This window comes from Psammomys obesus, unplaced genomic scaffold, assembly GCF_907164565.1.
Source record: "Psammomys obesus unplaced genomic scaffold, mPsaObe1.curated_primary_1811, whole genome shotgun sequence".
Taxonomy (NCBI): domain Eukaryota; kingdom Metazoa; phylum Chordata; class Mammalia; order Rodentia; family Muridae; genus Psammomys; species Psammomys obesus.
Genome location: NW_026596069.1, coordinates 1350302 through 1367975, shown reverse-complemented (window position 1 = coordinate 1367975; position 17674 = coordinate 1350302). Strand labels below are relative to the sequence as shown.

General features: G+C 44.1%; 1 protein-coding gene across 3 annotated transcripts in view; it reads right to left on the bottom strand.

Moving 5' to 3' along the window:
- Window positions 1-17674, bottom strand: part of Sil1 (SIL1 nucleotide exchange factor) — a 222164-nt gene that overhangs the window by 133792 nt on the left and 70698 nt on the right. For all 3 annotated transcript variants that reach the window (XM_055625668.1, XM_055625669.1, XM_055625670.1), the window contains exon 3: window positions 15154-15292. In XM_055625668.1, coding sequence (XP_055481643.1) covers window positions 15154-15292 — 139 coding nt within the window. The remainder of the gene's footprint in view (window positions 1-15153; window positions 15293-17674) is intronic.

The window sequence follows — 17674 nt, the reverse complement described above, 5'->3', positions numbered from 1 at the left end:
GTCAACACAATGAGAAGAACAAGGACACTGGAAATCAGACCCTGGGAGTGGCTGGTGGTGAGACTGTCACATTTTGTTTGAGCAGGTTCCCAAGTGGGCCAAGGCATTCTGCTATACCCTCACTGCACTTAACACATGACAAGCACTCAAAACAAAACACCTCCAGACTTTAGCTGTCAACATGTGTCTAAAAGGAAGTCCCTGAGATATATAAAACTGTCTAACCACAAGTCAATACTTGAAGAGAAGAAATAACTGCTTGGGAGGGGAGCAGAGGAAACAAAGAACTAGGTCCCAGACTCCATCCAAGAGGCATATGCCACAGTAAAGGGAATAGCACAGGGATGAAAAGCAGGACTTGCTCTTCATACACAGCATGCTTCCATAGCAGGCATCCTCGCTGTGTGGGCGAGGACTGAGTCATGTTATAAATTTCCTTTTTCTAAGCAGCATGTAAAAAACTCCTTCATTTCAGAAAGAGAAGGTGGGGAGGAGACTGTGATGAGAACAGGGTGGTGGTCTGCAATGGAAAGAAGACACTTCATTCTAATGGTCGAGAGCCTCCACCAAAGACAGGGAATCCATTCTAGAAGCTATATGGGCGGGGGAAGGGTGGCTACGGCTTTGGGTGGAGGAAAAATACCACTGCTGTGAAACTGTATCATCGCAGTGTGATAATTTCCCTCTAAGAAGCAAATCTTCCCATAACTATAAATCAATCCCTCACTGCAATTTTAAAAATATACTCCCCCCCCCCAGAAAAAATCCGCTATTACCAGAAACTCTAAATGCTTTGCAATAGAAGTATAATTAGGGGAGATTCTGAACAGTGCCCTGAGGCGGGCCATACAAGAACAGGGTAGACAGGAGCTATATACACTTAGGAAGCTCATTTAGGGAATGGGTTGTGTATAATGTATTCAGGCCCTGGAGTATGGACTCTCCCTCCCAACAGCCTGCTCTGAGGCAGGCTGCAAGTCACAACACTAGCAGATGGCTACCCCAGTGGCAATTGTGCATGCTCCAATGCCCACCTCTTCCTGTCCACCCTTGAGCTCAGGCTTTGCTCCCACAAGGGTTGGAGAGTGCTAGTAGACATTAACACCGAAAAATAGTGCCTTTCCCTGGGGAAAGTAAACATTTTCATCAGAAGGCAGGAACCAGCAGGGGCAATCTCTCTCTGTGCTGGGAAAAGGAGCTGCAAACATAAAGTTGCTCATTCAAAAGAGACAGATGATCTCTGCAAGCCAAGCAGTGCCAAACCATCTGTAAAGAGTTTGCACATCCATCAGCTCAAGTGGCTGTGGGTAGAGGGAGAAGCAACAGCAAAGATGACCACATCAGGGCTCTGGCCTCAGAGGCCCAGAGAGAGCTTAATCAGCCTTCCCTTCTTTGCTCAGGACTCTAGCCTGAGCAAAGATACAGCAAAAGGGCTTATTTTCAATAGATTCTCTCTTCTACCCCAGGTGTTTCCAGCTCTCCCAGTCCCTACCCCAAACCTGTCCATCTAAGACCTCTGAATTCACAGTTTGAGCAGGAAGGAAACTACTGTTCAGTCTTGAACCAGACACTTTTCCCTCTAACTATCACCCCTAATCTTCTTTTTAGTCACATGTAACTAAAAGAGAAATTACAGTTCAGTCATCTTATGCCTAAAATAACCAATACAGGAATAGAGTTTATGAACTCCCCCATAACACAATACATAATTCAGAGCCCAGTCATTTGTCATAGTATTGAGTAATCCACGAACATCCCAAGGGTCTGACAACAACATTTGAAAATCAATAACAGAAAGCAGAACACCTCAGTTACTGAGTTAAAATGCAAAGAACAAATTTTAGCATTGATTTTTTTTTTTAACTTAGAAAATATGGGCTGCTGTTAATAAATACTTGTAAGGGAGTTATGGGCTAGAACAGAAATATATATTCCATACCCCCGTGATAGCTAACTTCAAAGCAAAAATAAAAAGTGGAAGACTCACATTTCCCCGTGATAACAATGGCTTTCTTCTCCACACCCTGCTATCAGTATGACAGAGATGGCCATATCAGTCTTAAGAAGGGCATATGTAGAGAATCACGGGAGACAGATGGACTGGAAGAGAGGAAGAAGGAGGATACCAGGATGGGTTAGCCTGGGGTAAAAAAAAAAAAAATCACCGAGGGCCAGGAGAAAGGACTCCAATACTGGCGTGAAAAGGCCCAGATGAAGAAAAAAATGGCTACGAGGTCCTTGGGCTGATGGGCTACACCTCCTGGGCTGTTGGGCTGTCTGTGATCTGACAGTATCCATGCTGAAGAATCCAAGAGGGTGCATCCAGTTTCGATGCTGGTTAAGGGCTAATATGGGATAAAGGAAGAAATCTTCCTCAGTGTCCCTTGCATCTTGGGACAAAACGGCATCACAGACATTGTGAAGGTGAACTTGAACCCCGAGGAAGAGGCCCTTCTCAGGAAGAGTGTAGAAACACTCTGGAATGTCCAGAAGGACCTGAAATTGTGACGTCTCCATACTGAACTATTTAACAAATATATAACTATATATTTCACATTTCAAGTGTTTCCACATAATAGACAGGTAAATAAAATATTGGAAACCTGAAAAAAAAAAAAAGAGCACATGTACCTTTTGCACTCAAGAAAAGCAAGCAAAACACGTGCTTTGTGCAAGGGCAGGACATGTAAAATAGAAAACAGAGCAGGAAAGAAAGTGATAAATTATTACAAGCTGGGTTTGAACTTATCTTCCTTCTTCTGGATGATCAAACAGTGAGCGTAGGGGTAGGAACTGCAATCTGAAAACATATTGCCATAGTGACTAGGTGCTTAGACAGACGGATGAAACAGGCAGAATTTAAATTATATTTCAAAGAACTGAGACAAGTGCCCGGATCACTGGGATCCACAGAGTTCTATTATTAAATGAGTGCCCTCCTCAGCAGCTGATGCGCAGCACTGCCACAGGATGGACCGCGGAGCACGTCTGCACTGCTGTCTGACCAATCACCTGCCTAAAGCAGCTGTCTCCTATGGATACGGGAGTTGTACAGGTATAAAACAGCCTGGTAATGGCTGTTTACTAGGAGCCCTCGCTCTGCCATGGGGTATGAGATAGAATCACGTATCATTTGCTATACAAGGGACAGGGCTATGGTTCCAGTCAAGTTCTTCTTTACCACTTAGGTCTCCTGGACATGTATTTACTGTACTTTAACTTTTTATCCCGAAGTAATTTTTAGACTTTCAGAGAAGTAGAAAAAAAAAAAGCCAAAAAACCAACACACACATACAAACCCCACTCAGATATCATATATCCTTTACCTAATTTCCCTGATAGTAAAATCTTACATAATTATATAGTGATTACCAAACCTAAACAATTAATAAAAAGCACTGATAAAAAAGCAGTAGCAGACAGGCACGGTGGTGCACACCTATAATCCCAGCACTCTATGAGTTCAAGGACAACCTGGCCAAGGCTACACAGAGAAACCCTGTCTTGAAAAACAAACAAACAAATAAACAAAAAAGCAGTAGTAATTAAACTATATTCTTTATGTGAATTTCACCAGTTGTCCACTTTTTTCTGTCCCAGAATGTAATCTAAGATATGACACTGTATTTGATTGTCTTATCTTCCTAGTATCCTTTTCAGCTTGTGACAGTCCTCAGTGTTGGCCATTCTTTTTAAGATTTATATTCTTCACATGTTCATGTGTTTGTGTGAATGTATACCTGTATATATGTGCAGATGGACATGCCTGTGCATGCATACTTATCAGAAAAAGGCATTGGATCCCTCAGTGCTAGAGTTACAGACATTTGTGGGTGACTGGCTTGTTATTAAAGTGACAGGATCAGAAGACTAGTCATCATTGTTCAACAAGTGTTTTAACTGCTGAGCCATCTCATCAGCTCCATGTTTGCTATTCTCTCTTTTTGTTGGTTTGGGTTGATTTAGTTTGGGGTTTTTAATTTTTGTTGTTGTTGTTTTTCTGAGACAGGATCTCCCTCTATAGCCCTGGCTGTCCTGGAACTCAAAATATAGACCAGACTGGCCTCAAACTCACAGAATCTGCCTGCCTCGACGTCCTGAGTGTGGGATTAAAGGCGTGTGCTGACACACCTTCCTCACATTTGCCATTCTTGACCTACACACCTCAGTTTGTCATTCTTGGCTTGGACACTCCTGAGCAGTACTGGTCAACTGTTTTCAGATTATGCCCTACCCCATTTTGGAATCTGTTACTATTTCCTTTAGTGTGGAACCAGGCAAGTGGTCTACCACTGAGCTACCTACCCCTCCAGCCCTTGCTGCAATTTTGATTTGCCTAATATACAACCAATTTTAATACAACAGAAACAAGAGCTGCTAGTATTTACTGTGAAAATATTATAAAGTATTTAATTTATAATAGTGCCATGTTCATATTATTTTCTCAATAAATGTTAGTTGATATTTTTTCTGTATCTATTTTATAGATGAACATTTTTCTTTTAAAAATATTTACCTATTTTCCTGTGTGTGTGTGTGTGCCTACACGAGTTTCTGTATACCATGTACATGCCAGAAGAAGGTGTAGGATCTCCTGGAACTGGAGTTATAGGCAGTTGTGAGCTGCCTGATGGGGGTGTTGGGAACTGAACTTGGGTTTTCTGCAAGATTCGTAAGTGCTGAGCAATCTCTCTGCCACCACTATCAACCTCTTTTTAATTTGAAAATATCTCATTAAATCTTGGTGATTTAAGTAACTTGCCCAAGGCTACACAGCTATAAAAGACATAGGTCAAAGTATGAACCTAGGCAGGCTGTGACGTTCAAGGTACTGCAACAACCACCAAATGCTAAAATATATCCTAAGCTCTGCCTCTGGTCACTCCTTCTCTAAGAGCTTAATGAACTGTGGGGCGGGGGGGGGGAAGAGGAGCATTTTTATATTTGCTTTTCTTTTCCAAAAGAGACAAACTCTATTTTAGTTTTGTCTTTACAATGAGTTTTCTTTTTTATAATAAGAAGCAGACAGCTAGACTAGGACAAAGAGGCTATTCTCCAGGGACCTCGCTCTGGATTGGTACAAGGCAGGGGGGAAAATAATAATGATCATGAAAGCATGCTTAATTCAAGAGAACTCTTATAAGACCGTTGCAAATATGTGGAGCCATGAAAGTCAAAGCTGGAGAGATGGCTCAGCATTTAAAAGCACTTGCTGCTTTTCCAGGGGCCCCCTGTTCTGTTTTCAGTGCTCACACTGGGCAACACATAACCTCTTGAACTTGTGTCAGGAGATCTGACACCTTTTTCCGGCCTCTCCAGGCAATTTGTATACACACGCTGCACATACATATAGTCAGGCACACACTCATACACATAAAATCAATACATAAATCATTTTTAAAAGAAAAAACCAAAACCTTGGGGTTGCTGTTTTCAATGTTATGCCCAGAAATATTTAATGATGGGCAGTTCAGGCTAGTACCCCCTCTTTAGCCTGAGGTTCCTTCAGGCTGAGCACATACCATTCATACAGCACAGAGGGTATGTATCAAGGGACCTGGCCCTGAGAGACAGACTAGGAAATACTCCAGCTACACTTCAAGATTTGTTTTTAATGCTATGACTTTAGATCACTCAGTTCCACAGACGTGATTTTCCCCAAATCCCCTCTCTAGCGATGCTAATGTGTTTTCCCTCTCATTTTGACTGATCAGTGAAATGCATGGCTGGAAGGACTGGCTTGGAAGTCATTTCTTTGATGCTAACAGAATTGAGAAACTATTCCCTTAGCTACATACATTCCATCTATCCATCCCTGCCACCTGCCACCTGCCACTCAGCTGCAGGTAGAGGCCATTACAGCAAGGCAGGGAAGGAGGAGACAACGGCAGGCTGTGAGGGGAAAAGGGAGACAAGCTGAGAGCATGAAAATCAGAAGGGGCTGGAGAGACGGCTCATGCGATAAAGTGCTTGTTGCACAAGCATGAAGCCTGATTCAGGACCCCTGCCCCCTCAAAGAAAACAATGAATGATGGTGTCTAGGGTCCCAGTGCTAGCAGAGCAGAGAGAAGCATACCCCTAGAGCTCATCGGTAGACAGCCATGCCAAACAAGCAAACTCCATGTTCAGTGAGAGACCCTGTCTCAAAAGCTCAAGCAGAGGACCCGAAGGTAAGAGTACCTGTTGCACAAGTGGGAGGACCTGAAATCAAATGGCAGCATCCATGGACATAGCCACAGGCAAGCCTGTAGGAGGCAGGTACGAGGACATTGCTAGGGTTTGCTGGCCACCAGCCTGACTCCAGGTTCAGGGAGAGATTGTCTCAGGGGGAATGAGGTAGAGTGATAGAGCAGGGTACCTGACACCCTCCTCTGGCCTCCACACGGGCACAGGCAGGCATATACACCACATACTCAGACACAGATACACACACACACAAAAACAAAAACAAAAACAAAGAGGGCAGCAACTGAGGACAGCTCTGACCTTGACATCTGGCCTCCACACATGTCCCCACACCTGTGATGACACATACACCATACACAACAAAAAACAGGGAGGAAAGAAAGGAGTGTGTAGTGCAATCACTGTAACAGCAATACACTAACTGACTGGCTTAATCACAGTCAGACAGCTTTCAAATGGGGGCCGCGGGAGTCCTAGATTTGAGGCCAAACAGTCCTCTAACCTGCAGAGAGAGCCGCCTACTCCACTGGGGTCATCTGGATCTAAACCCAAGACCTAATCTAGAAAGCCAAGGACAGTGTGAAGACTTTGCCTCTGCTGAGTAACTGTCCCCTCTTCACATCAAAAGCCCCCAAATGTCACACTATTTTGTTCTCACATGGTCTTCAAACTGGATTGTTTTCAGGTTATCTCTCCATAGATCTCTGTTTGTTTTGTTTTATTCGTTTGCTGTTTTCAGAAAGCATCTCCTACGGCCCAGCGTTCAGCTTCAACTCTCCATACGTAGCCAAGAGTGACCCTCTGTGCCAGGGTTCAGGTGTGTACCCCTACACTCAGGAGATGACCCCTTTAAACAGTATGCACAGAGAACACAGGGAAAACAAAACAAACAAAAAACAAGAAAAAATTAAGAAAAAAGAAAACAGAAAAATTTTCTTCTCTACCTAATTGCTAGACTAAAATTCCTGGATCTTGTTAATAATGCTCAGCCATGAGAAAGATAATAAACAACCTCTGCTTTTTGGTCTCAAAGCCAGGAAATGCTAAGAGAAGGAGAAGCAAAGATGTTCTTGAAACATTGAGGCTGTTGCTAGGGTGAGGCTCCTGAGATTTCTTTCTTTCCACACTCCTGGGGGAGGGTTGTTTTTACAAATATACCGTATTACTATTCCATAAACACTCCCCTCTGCCCTGATAAACTAATTACAGCCACAGGTAATCAAATTTCAAATTTTTTAATCCAAAAAAATAGTTCCCATCTTCTAAACAATGGCATTACACGAAATATAAACATGCTTTTCTGAAAATTTAAAAAATATTGCATAAAGCTCAAATTTTGGTTTGCCCAAATTAACATAGTATGGGAAATAAGGGATTCTCAATAGCCTGTGAATTTATGAGCAATAACAGTGAAAGCCTTGACATGACCAGAAACACAATCAGCCCAGAAACGGGAGGCTGGCAGAGCCCCTGCACAGGGTCCTGCCTCACTGCCATTCTGTCTAGGCTACTGAGAGCAGGGGCTAGAGGAGTACAGGGGCCCCTGACAAGCACTGTCAAGGTCCTCAAAGCATCCCACGGATGTTGTCTTCAGAAAAGGGGCGGTCAGAGCTGGTTCACAGCTCTCCAGCCTAGCAGAGAAGAGACCTGCCTCACAGAAGCCCACATTCAGTAGAGACACAGGCACCATTAGCAACCCATGGACAATGGGGAGAAATTTGTTCATTATTCCTCAGCTGTTTGCTATCTCACTCTCTAGCCAGCCGCTGTCCAGGGCTCAGCTTGTTTTAAAAAGGTGAGTCCTGACCTACCACAAACTTGTATTCACAGGGCCCTTCTCCTCATGTTCTGGAGATGCTGGGCCCTGATCATTTCCAACTTCTCACAACACTTCTAGCTAACTCTATTTTTTCAAGCATTCAATCAAGCCCCTCCTCTTCATCACCCAAGGCAGAAACCACCCTCTGGTTTGACTTTTATAAAGGAAGCTTCCTCAACCTCTTTCCACTTTTCTCACCTTTCCATGTTTTCCTCCCACCCCTGGTCCTAATTTCTAAAGCTCAACCCAATCAAGAGGTCATGTCATGACTTTTCCATCTGTCACCAAAATCACTTTGTCCCATCAGAAATTTCCTGGAGTTTTGTTTGTTTGTTTGTTTGTTTGTTTGTTGTTGTTGTTGTTGTTGTTGATGCAGGGTCTCTCTATTTAACACTGGCTGTCCTGGAACTCACTATATAGACCAGGCTGGCCTCAAACTCATCGAGATCTGCCTGCCTCTGCCTCTCAATCAAAGGCATGTCCTACTATACCTGGGTTTCAGCCTGGATTTGTTTTGTTTTGTTTTGTTTTCCAGACAGGGTTTCTCTGTATGACTCTGGCTGTCCTGGAACAAACTCTGTAGAAGACGCTGGCCTCAAACTCACAGAGATCTGCCTGCCTCTGCCTCCCAGTGCTGGGATTAAAGCTATGTGTCATCAGTGCCCAGCCCAGCCTGGATTTTAAATCCATCTGTATGAATTCTTTTCCAACACATACCAAAATCTCTCTTCAAGAAGCATCAATGAGTGCCTTTGGGAAGTCTTTCCTTCAAGTACTGTTATGTTATCACAGAGCCACATCCCTGTCTAGGGGTCCTCCCCGCACCATAAACAGGCAAGCCTCTGCTATGGTTGTATACTGCTAGAGACTTCCTGATGCTATACTCGGAATGCTGTAGGAGTTCAACTAATGAAACATGAAACAGAACAGCTTTTCTGACATGGCTCTCTCTAAGGTTACACTTTAGGTTTCAAATGTACTCGCAAACCTAGGCCTCTACATTGTCCTTCTGTATTTCCTTGTCTGCTGGTGCCAATCACTGGTTGAACTCAATGATAGGTCATGGGCTACACTTACTTTCATGCTTTAAAATTGACTAGCTATTGCTTCTCCTCACTTCTTGTCTCTTATAGGATACTAGCCATAACAAAATGGACACTGTCATGTCATTATTTCCCAATATACCTTGCCTTTCCAGCCAATGGAAAGCAAGTAAGTACGCGCTCACATTCAGGTCACTATTTATGCCATTTCCCCGCCATTCTTGCTTCCTCCCTTATCCTCTTTCCTCCTCATCACTCTCTAAGTTACAGATTAATTCCTACATTCGTTCTAGACATGCAAGACATTCTAGAAAAGGGCATCTTGTTCTAGCTCTAGGCCAGCCTTTGAGAGCAATTGTAAGCCCTGCTTAGTCCCTTTGGGATTGGATCAAGCTATCTCACCAGCAGGGTGAGCCAATACTAAACGAAGAAGGGCAGTTGGAGCTACGCAGATTTTCTGAACTGAAGTGGAGTCCTTGGCACAAAGATTGACGCTGGTTTTGGCAGCTAGTCCTCTGTCATCCCTGCTCAGGCTATGTTGTTCATCTTTTCCACTTTGGGAGCTGACCTTTGAAAGCTGAGGCTGTGCCACTCTGATAAGTACACTTGATTAAACCTTGGGGAGAACAGGTGGATGGAAGCAGAGGAAGGGGAGGCGAAGGGCCATAGGATAAGCATTAAGCATACAAATACTTGGTAAGAAGAGGCTGGCCAGCAGCTGCTCTCTATCACACTCAAACCCACAGATTGTACCCTGGACCCTGGCCTGGCCTGTCTAGGTAATAAAGCCAAATCCTGAGCAGACATGTTCTGGTGGCAGTGCAGAGCTCAGCCAACAGTACCAAGTGGTCTCAGCCTGAGCAGTCTCTGCTATGGAGGCAACAAGTCTTGCTGTCTAAGCCACTTGCCTGTTCAGTTTGGGGTGGGGCTCAGATCTGGTAGCTAAGGGCCAGCATAGCTATCCAGGCAGGCTAAAGAATAAACTTCCCTACAAGAGAAATGAGGCCTCTCTGAAATAAAGAAATCTAAAATGTCCTCAGAGTCTCCTGAGATATGCCAGCCCGCCACTCTTCTCTCCTTGTGCAGTCATTTCCCAGCCTTGAGAAGCCTGGCATCATGCCTTCCTCAAGGCAGTCCTGCTAAACCAGGGCAGCTTCGTGCACTCCCACCACCCAGGCCCAAATCTGCCCCCACCAGGTGCCATTGCTACTTTGACAGCCAGGGGTCAGAGTTCCTTATCTCTGAGCTTTCTGGTTACTGGATTCAGCTTGGCAGGTATTCAAATGTCTTTTTTGGTATTGATAATGCTTTAATATTGTTTTATACTGTTGTGCTGGATCAAAAAGTTGGCTCTGGAGTGGGAAAGTTTCTGTCCTAATATCAGGTGAGCCACCTGACTTTGTGGCAGGAAAATAAATAAATAAAAAAGAGCAAGGCAGAACAGCTAAAAACAATTAGACTGCTGCCCAAAACTTTTGCTAAGATATAAATCTTATCTCAAGATTTATGAATTTTTTTGTACCCTGTGATTTATAAGTTCATTAGATATGGTTAAAAAATCTGTAAAATCTGTAACAAAATTGAGTTAAAACTTATAACACAGGGTTAATAATTAAAACCTTATACATAGGTAATCTTACCATTCAGGCCTTAAAACTCATCACATAGACAGCACTACCAGCCAAAACAAAAACAAAGACCTACTCCATCGAAGTTCATAGTTCCAAAAAAGTCACAAATATACAAAACTTTCTCCTGTAGTTCTGCTTCTAAATGTTCTTGTTAACTGAAAAATGTCAACCTAAAATATATGTTTTGTGCTTAAAAGTTCACCCTGAGAAAGGCTGGTCAGAAACACACACACCCCTCACAAAGCTACAGTTTCCTCTCTAGTCTCTCCTCCACATTTTCAGCACTACATTTAAGCCACAGTTAAAGATCATCTAACAGATGACTCCTCCTTTAAGTCATGACCTCCTAGAGGCAATCAAGAAGTCCCAGACCTCACAAATGTTTAGATATGGACTGCACTTAGTCCTCTGCTAGGCTCCTACCCACTGGCTCACAGATGCCCTACTGTTCTGGTGTGGGATAGAGTCAACAGGAGAGCTGAGGCATTTGGAGGAATCCTGAAGAATGTGGTATCCTATAAAGACGATTCTAGGAGAGGATGGTCATTTTGCTTCTCAACCACAGACCAGAAGAGGTTGCAGAAATAGGAGAAGCTTTGAACCTTAGTCTCACCTCAGCTACAATCTGTGGCATGCATAAAAAACTAGTCTTTCTTTGCCCTGCACCCCTCAGCACAGTGTTTCTAAAATGCATAGGATTTCCCTAAGTGACAGAGACTTTTGTATTCACAACAAGTGCCTTTCAACCATGCCAGAATTTATGCTAATAGGTGACTCTGGTGGGGATTTGAATAACTCGGCATGTAGACTGGTCACCAGAAAGACAACTTGACAATTTAGAGGGCTGAAATTTTACTATCCATCCTCTATATCTGGAGAGTGCAGGGGGACTGGCGACTGGTCAGCTATAGCCAATGCTTGGCATCAATCATGCTTAGGTAATGAATCTTCCATTTAGGGTCCTAAAGAATAGGCTTCAAAGCACATCCTGAACTGGAAGGTGATGGACTCACAGAAGGCATGGGAGCTGGGCAGACTGGCCTCCACATGTACTCTAAGAGCTCATGGTCTGCACCTCTTCCCCTTAACTGCTCCTCGGGTACATTCTTGACACCAAACAGGTATAAATACATAGTGTGTTCTGAGTTCTGAGGTTATCTAATTATCAAAATTATCAAACTTGAGAACAGAGTATGAGAATCCTGATGAGTGAGAGGTACAGGTAGCCAAGATTTAAAAGTGACATCTGAAATGGACACCCAAGTGGTACCACAAAAATAACAAACCACACAGCCCTTCTGAAGCTGCAAAGCTCCAGAGAAACAGCCTTGCCGTCACCCTGACTAGGATCACATGCTCCTTCAGACAGATGTCCAGAGGCTGAAGGAAATCAGGCTCCTCTCTTAAATACTTGAAGTCAGAGTAGTTGGTCTACTATAAATGAGGTTTTTAAAATTCAATTCCCTCTTATTGCTTGTGCAGATCTGAAATGATCTGACCAGATGGCTGGTACTCTATAATTCTTGAATTGCTCTCATCAGTTGTTGATTATTTGGATTTTTTTTCTTTTCCACCCCTCACATAACGTGTTCCTGCACAGGCTTCCTGCATGCTCCCATTGAGTGGGCTCTAATGCCAATGTTTTAAGGATTCTCACAGCCACCTTGAAGTCAAATCGGGTCAATAAGAAGCCTTGGGTTGAGCTAGGTTGTGCTTTCCTGAGCTCAGGGGGACCAATGGGCAGCACTGACAAACAGGAAGGGCAGGAGTAGCCTTTGTCCAGGTGTCCTCCTCAACTCCACTTCTCCTTCAAGTCACCAAAAAAAAAAAAAAAAAAAGGGTTGGGGGAGAGCAAAGTAGGAGCTCAGAAAATGCTCAGGAAAGACAAAGCCAAGGATTCTGGCTGTAATCAGTATTCTGTAATAACAAGTGCATAGGCACAAAATTCTGGACTCCAGGAGCCCTCAGCTCCAGGACAAATGTCTCAGTTCCCTGCACAGAACCAAAAGGACCTGCCAGCAAACAGCTTTCCCTGCTTGTTTATGAACAGCTGATGATGAATCCACACCCAAATGCTTGCTGTGCCTTCGTTAGGTGAGGCAGATCCCAAAATAAACCAGAAGAAAGGGATACAGGAAAATCACTCCCAGGAACAAGCAACTCCCAGTGAAGATGCTGACAGTAATAACAGAGGCAGGCAGTCCTCAAGGCAGAGACCTGTAGCTGTCTCCGTTTTGCTGTGTGGCTGAATCCAAGTTCCCACCTGTCCTAGTAGGAAGATTTTATAAGTCATACATTGTTTCCGTAGTGTGCTAGACTGCAGCAGGTAGTCTGGAAATCTGCCTTCCAATAAACCTATCCCATTACCCAAACATCCTATAACCCTAGTATTCTTCCCTTTGAGGCAAAAGGAAATCAGAGATAGAGCCTTCCCATCAAAGGCCAAAAGTCCTTTGAATAGAAGGACAGAGCTGGTGGGCCTGGATAGGGTCAACAACTATCGACATGAACTTACCATCATTGTCTTTAAAATCCCCAGAGGGTGTCCACCATTTTCCTGTGCCTGCCTCTGGCTCTCAAGCAGAAAAAAAATGCTTCACTAAACTTTCTGTTTGTGCTTATTCCTGCTCCCTTACCAAAACTGCTTTGGAAGGAGGAAGGGAGAGCGTTTCATAACCATGGAAGTCTTTCCCTCACACCCTAAATCATCTTCCCCAGGTAAAGACCTCAAGGAAAAGCAGGCTACATGCTCATGCACTCTCAGTGGCGTGCAATTCCACAACTGAAGTAAGTGTGTACACGGGGGACATTTTCCTCTAAAAACCAGAATATCTAATCCAACGAGGCCTTCATGACACATGCCGGTAGAGGACTCACTGCAGTGTGCTTCAGCAGCAACAGCCTTCGCAGTAGCTTCAGGAGACTTTTGTACAGGAGAGTTTAGAAGGAGCTCTTGAGAAACTACAAGGTGGAGGGTGCCATCAAAGCAGCCTCAACTTAACTGTAAGACAAGTGCTCTGCTCCAGTTCTCCTGAGGGCTCTCGGGGCCCACTCCTCACTCTAGTCACAGTCTCTGGCTCTCCCTTCCAATGTATACATACAGGGAGGGGCTCTTGAACCATTGGCAGCAGTGCCTCTGCCAGAGACATAGGCAAGGCTCAAGATCAGAACTACAAGCCCTGTTGTGTCTGCAGTGTGGACCAAAGGCTTACCGGGGGCTACTGACCCAGCCAAAGAAATGGAGTTGAAGTAGGAATGCATAACACCAGCCTCCATCTACTTCAGGCCAGCAACCCCACATAAAATCAGAGGACATAGCCACATCCTTTACCTCCCCACTCCTGAGAAGCCCCTCTAAGCTATTCCTCAAAGACTAAATTCTGTTCTCAGGGAAGCTGAGAGAGGGCAGGCAGAGTCGTGTCTACTGAATCAAGTACCTCTGTTCTCAAACTTCCCTCTGCCTGATGCCATGAGCTTCCACTTGGCTTCCTCTGGTGCTTCATCAGTCTTCGCGGCAGCAACTACCCATATGCGAGCTTAGCAGGAGTGATATTGCTGGCTGGCACAGCAAATGCTATCCCTGGCAGCACAGCAGCAATGGGGGCTGTGAGGACATAGTGATGAATATCAGCAAGGACCTGATGGAACCATACTATGGCTGCTGCCAGAACATGCCATCCACTTTGCCATAGTACAGAACACAAGCAGTTTGCACCTGAGAATAGTCTCAAGTGTTGGCAGAGTAGGCTCCAGCCAAGGACAGCTGGAGATGGGGAGAGAAGTGGGAAGAGAACAGATCAAGGCTCAGGTCCATGACATACGACATCAGGTAAATCACAGGACATGTCATCTAACCTCTCAAGCCTCAGTGTTTCCACTGGAAAACAAAAGTAAATTCTATTCCTCCACAGACTAAAGACGGTGCACACAAGAAACTTAGTAGTGGGCCTGAATAAGCATTTCACAACTGTAGCCTCTTGTCCTTATTACTTGAAACCCTGAACATAGGGTCATAAAAGGGTTAGAAAGCTGTTGCTTCTGAAAATGCCCCAGTTACGATCAGGCAAGGACCAGCCCTTTTCTTCTTGGCACAGGTTCCTTTAACAGAACAGTTGGGCCCCACATCAGTGCTCTGGACTCTCCCATGAACACTATTTCAGCAGCATTGAGCCGAGAAGCAGAGACCAAAATAGCCCTTGCAGAGCAAGGCACATGTCACTGCCTCTCCTGTGCAGGGAAAGAAAGTTTTCCATCTCTTGCTCAGACAGCACGGCCACCCACCACATGCTTCCCTTCCAGGGCTCTCATACACCACAAACTCTGCTCTGCTAGAGAATGAGGGTCCCCAAACCCCACAGTGCTACAGCTACCACTCCAATGGTCGCCTTGAGAATGGCTGCTCCCAATCTTCAAGAACAAATGGCATTTGTGGTTTTAATTCTGTGTATTTCAAAGGAACAGAGTGGTCTGGTACCTGGTTGAAGAGTCTGCCACTCTTGCGTGGGGTGGAACACCTCCAGGACCTCAGTGTCCAGCTCCTCCTCTCGCCTCGTTTCCTTTGTCTCTGATTCCTTGTGGATGCTCTTCTCTGTGTTGATGAGTGCAAAATTATTCTGAGAAAAGAAAATAGTGCATGACCCACCACTGCAAGGCTCCAGGCGAGAAGAAAGAGAGCTTGAAGTGATACCCTGCCCCCATATGCCCCACCCCTGTCTTCAGACTTGTTTCAACACTGCGGCTCCTTTCACAAGATCAGCCTCGGAACAAGCACGTGATGCTATACAGGTAAATGTTGTGTGTACAGTGCTTTCATATGTTCAAGGAATACCAGCGGTGACTGCATGCTTCTTGAGGGGTTAGAGAAAATACTAGGGAGAAGGGTCAGCACAGTCTTCCTTTCTGTTTAACTGCTTGAAATAGGCTGGTGGCTGAGTTCTAACCGATTCCCAAGCAGTCTGCCAAATCCCATGAGGACCAACAGGGCATAAAATGTCCCGGAACAGTCCAAACCATAAAGTAAGAGTTGCAAGTGGGAACATGGGATTCTAACTGGGCCAAGACAAGCACATGCCCAAGTTGAAACCGGCTTCCCCAAAGCTGCTTCTTTTCACCCACGGACACCATGGGAGACTAGTGCGATGACATCTACGAAGCCTCTGAGCTTAGGAAAGAGAAGAAGCACGAACACCAAGTACTATTCTGCTTCTTCCTGGTCTCCCTTTTTTTAATGTTTATTTTTATTTTTTGTGTATGTTTGTCTGATGTGTGTGTACATGCATTTATGTGTATGAAATTGTGTGTGTGTGTGTATGTGAGAGAGAGAATATATGTGAGACTGAGTATGTATGTAATTATGTACATACATGCACATGAGTGTCTACAGAGCTGGCTTCCCATTTTTAAACCTGCATTTGGATAAAAGCAGTCTTGCTTTAAGCCTCAAGAACCTGGAAACAGAAGGTTCCAGAGCTTGGAAAAAAATCACATTTGGGCTAATAAAGAGGAAGTTATGGCAACACACAGGGAGGCTACCCCAGCCCTCCCACCTCCGTGACATTATTTTTTATCTATTTCCAAACTCCTACTATACTAGGAGTATTTCTTATAGTCTTCCTCTGAGCCACATCTGTGCTGAGTACTTTACATAGACCTCAGCTTGATTTCTCAAGTCTAAGCCTGCCTGGCTAGTGTTATATGCATATCCTTAAGTAGTTTCCTAGAAAGGGACTTCCACCTGCCTGGGTCCCTCAGTGTCTGATCTTTAATTAGCTGTCAGAGGAAGGGTTAAGGTGTTGCTAATGACAAAACAGAGCCCTTCCAAGAATTTTCACATTTTAACAAGAAATACAAGCATGAAATTCAGGTGGCAGATTTTCACACCTTGTTAAGGACCTGAAAGGAAAGTATAATGGGCAGAAGAAGGCTCTTAAATCATTTCACAATTAATGAGAACACTGATTATGGCATAGTGGTAAAGAATTGGAACTCTCTGTCATATAACACAAGTTCAAACCCCATCTTGTGTGTGTGTGTGTGTGTATGTATGTGTGTGTGATTCTGGACCAGTTATTTAAACTTTCGAAGACTTTCTACATATGTAAAGTACAAATGACAACTCTAGTTCATATTTTAGATGAGACACTATAGTGTAAGCCACTAGCTCTAAGAACATGGTACCCATCATCATCATCACCATTACTATCACCATAACCATCCTCACTATCATCATCATCCTCATCATCACATTACTTACAAAAGCAGTCTAAGTTTCCAGGTCAGAGAAACCTGTGCTATGACAACTTAGAGTAACTACATAATACAGTTTCACTCAGGCAGGTCAGGTTGAGGGAGGTCACTTTGTGCCCCAGGAATTTGCCTAGCTCAAGCCCCTCTTGTCTATTCAATTTTAAGTCTGCATAAAAAAAATTAATTAAAAAAACAAAAAACAGGAGCTGGAAAGATGGCTCAGTGGTGAAGAGCACTGGCTACTCTTCCAGAAGACCCTTGTTTGGATTTCTTGTTTGTTGGTTTTTTCAAGACAGGGTTTCTCTGTGTAGCCTTGGCTGTCTTGGACTCACTCTGTAGACCAGGCTGGCCACAAACTCACAAAGATCGGTCTGCCTTTGCCTCCCCAAAAGTGCTGGGATTATAGGCATGCACCATTGCACCAAGCTAAATGTGTTTTTAAAGAAAAGAAAATTAGACACTGGCTGTGATACACAGCATTCATCTGTAATCACACCACTAGAGAGGTGAAGTAAAAGCAAGAGGGTCAGGAGAGATCAAGTCCAGCCTCAGTTATATAAGCAAGTGCAAGGCCAGTCTGCACTACAGAAGACCCTGCAAAAGGGAATGTTAAGGAGAGAAAAGAGGAAATAACAGAAAGAAGAAGATGAAGATGAAGATGAAGATGAAGATGAAGATGAAGAAGAAGAAGAAGAAGAAGAAGAAGAAGAAGAAGAAGAAGAAGAAGAAGAAGAAGAAGAAGAAGAAGA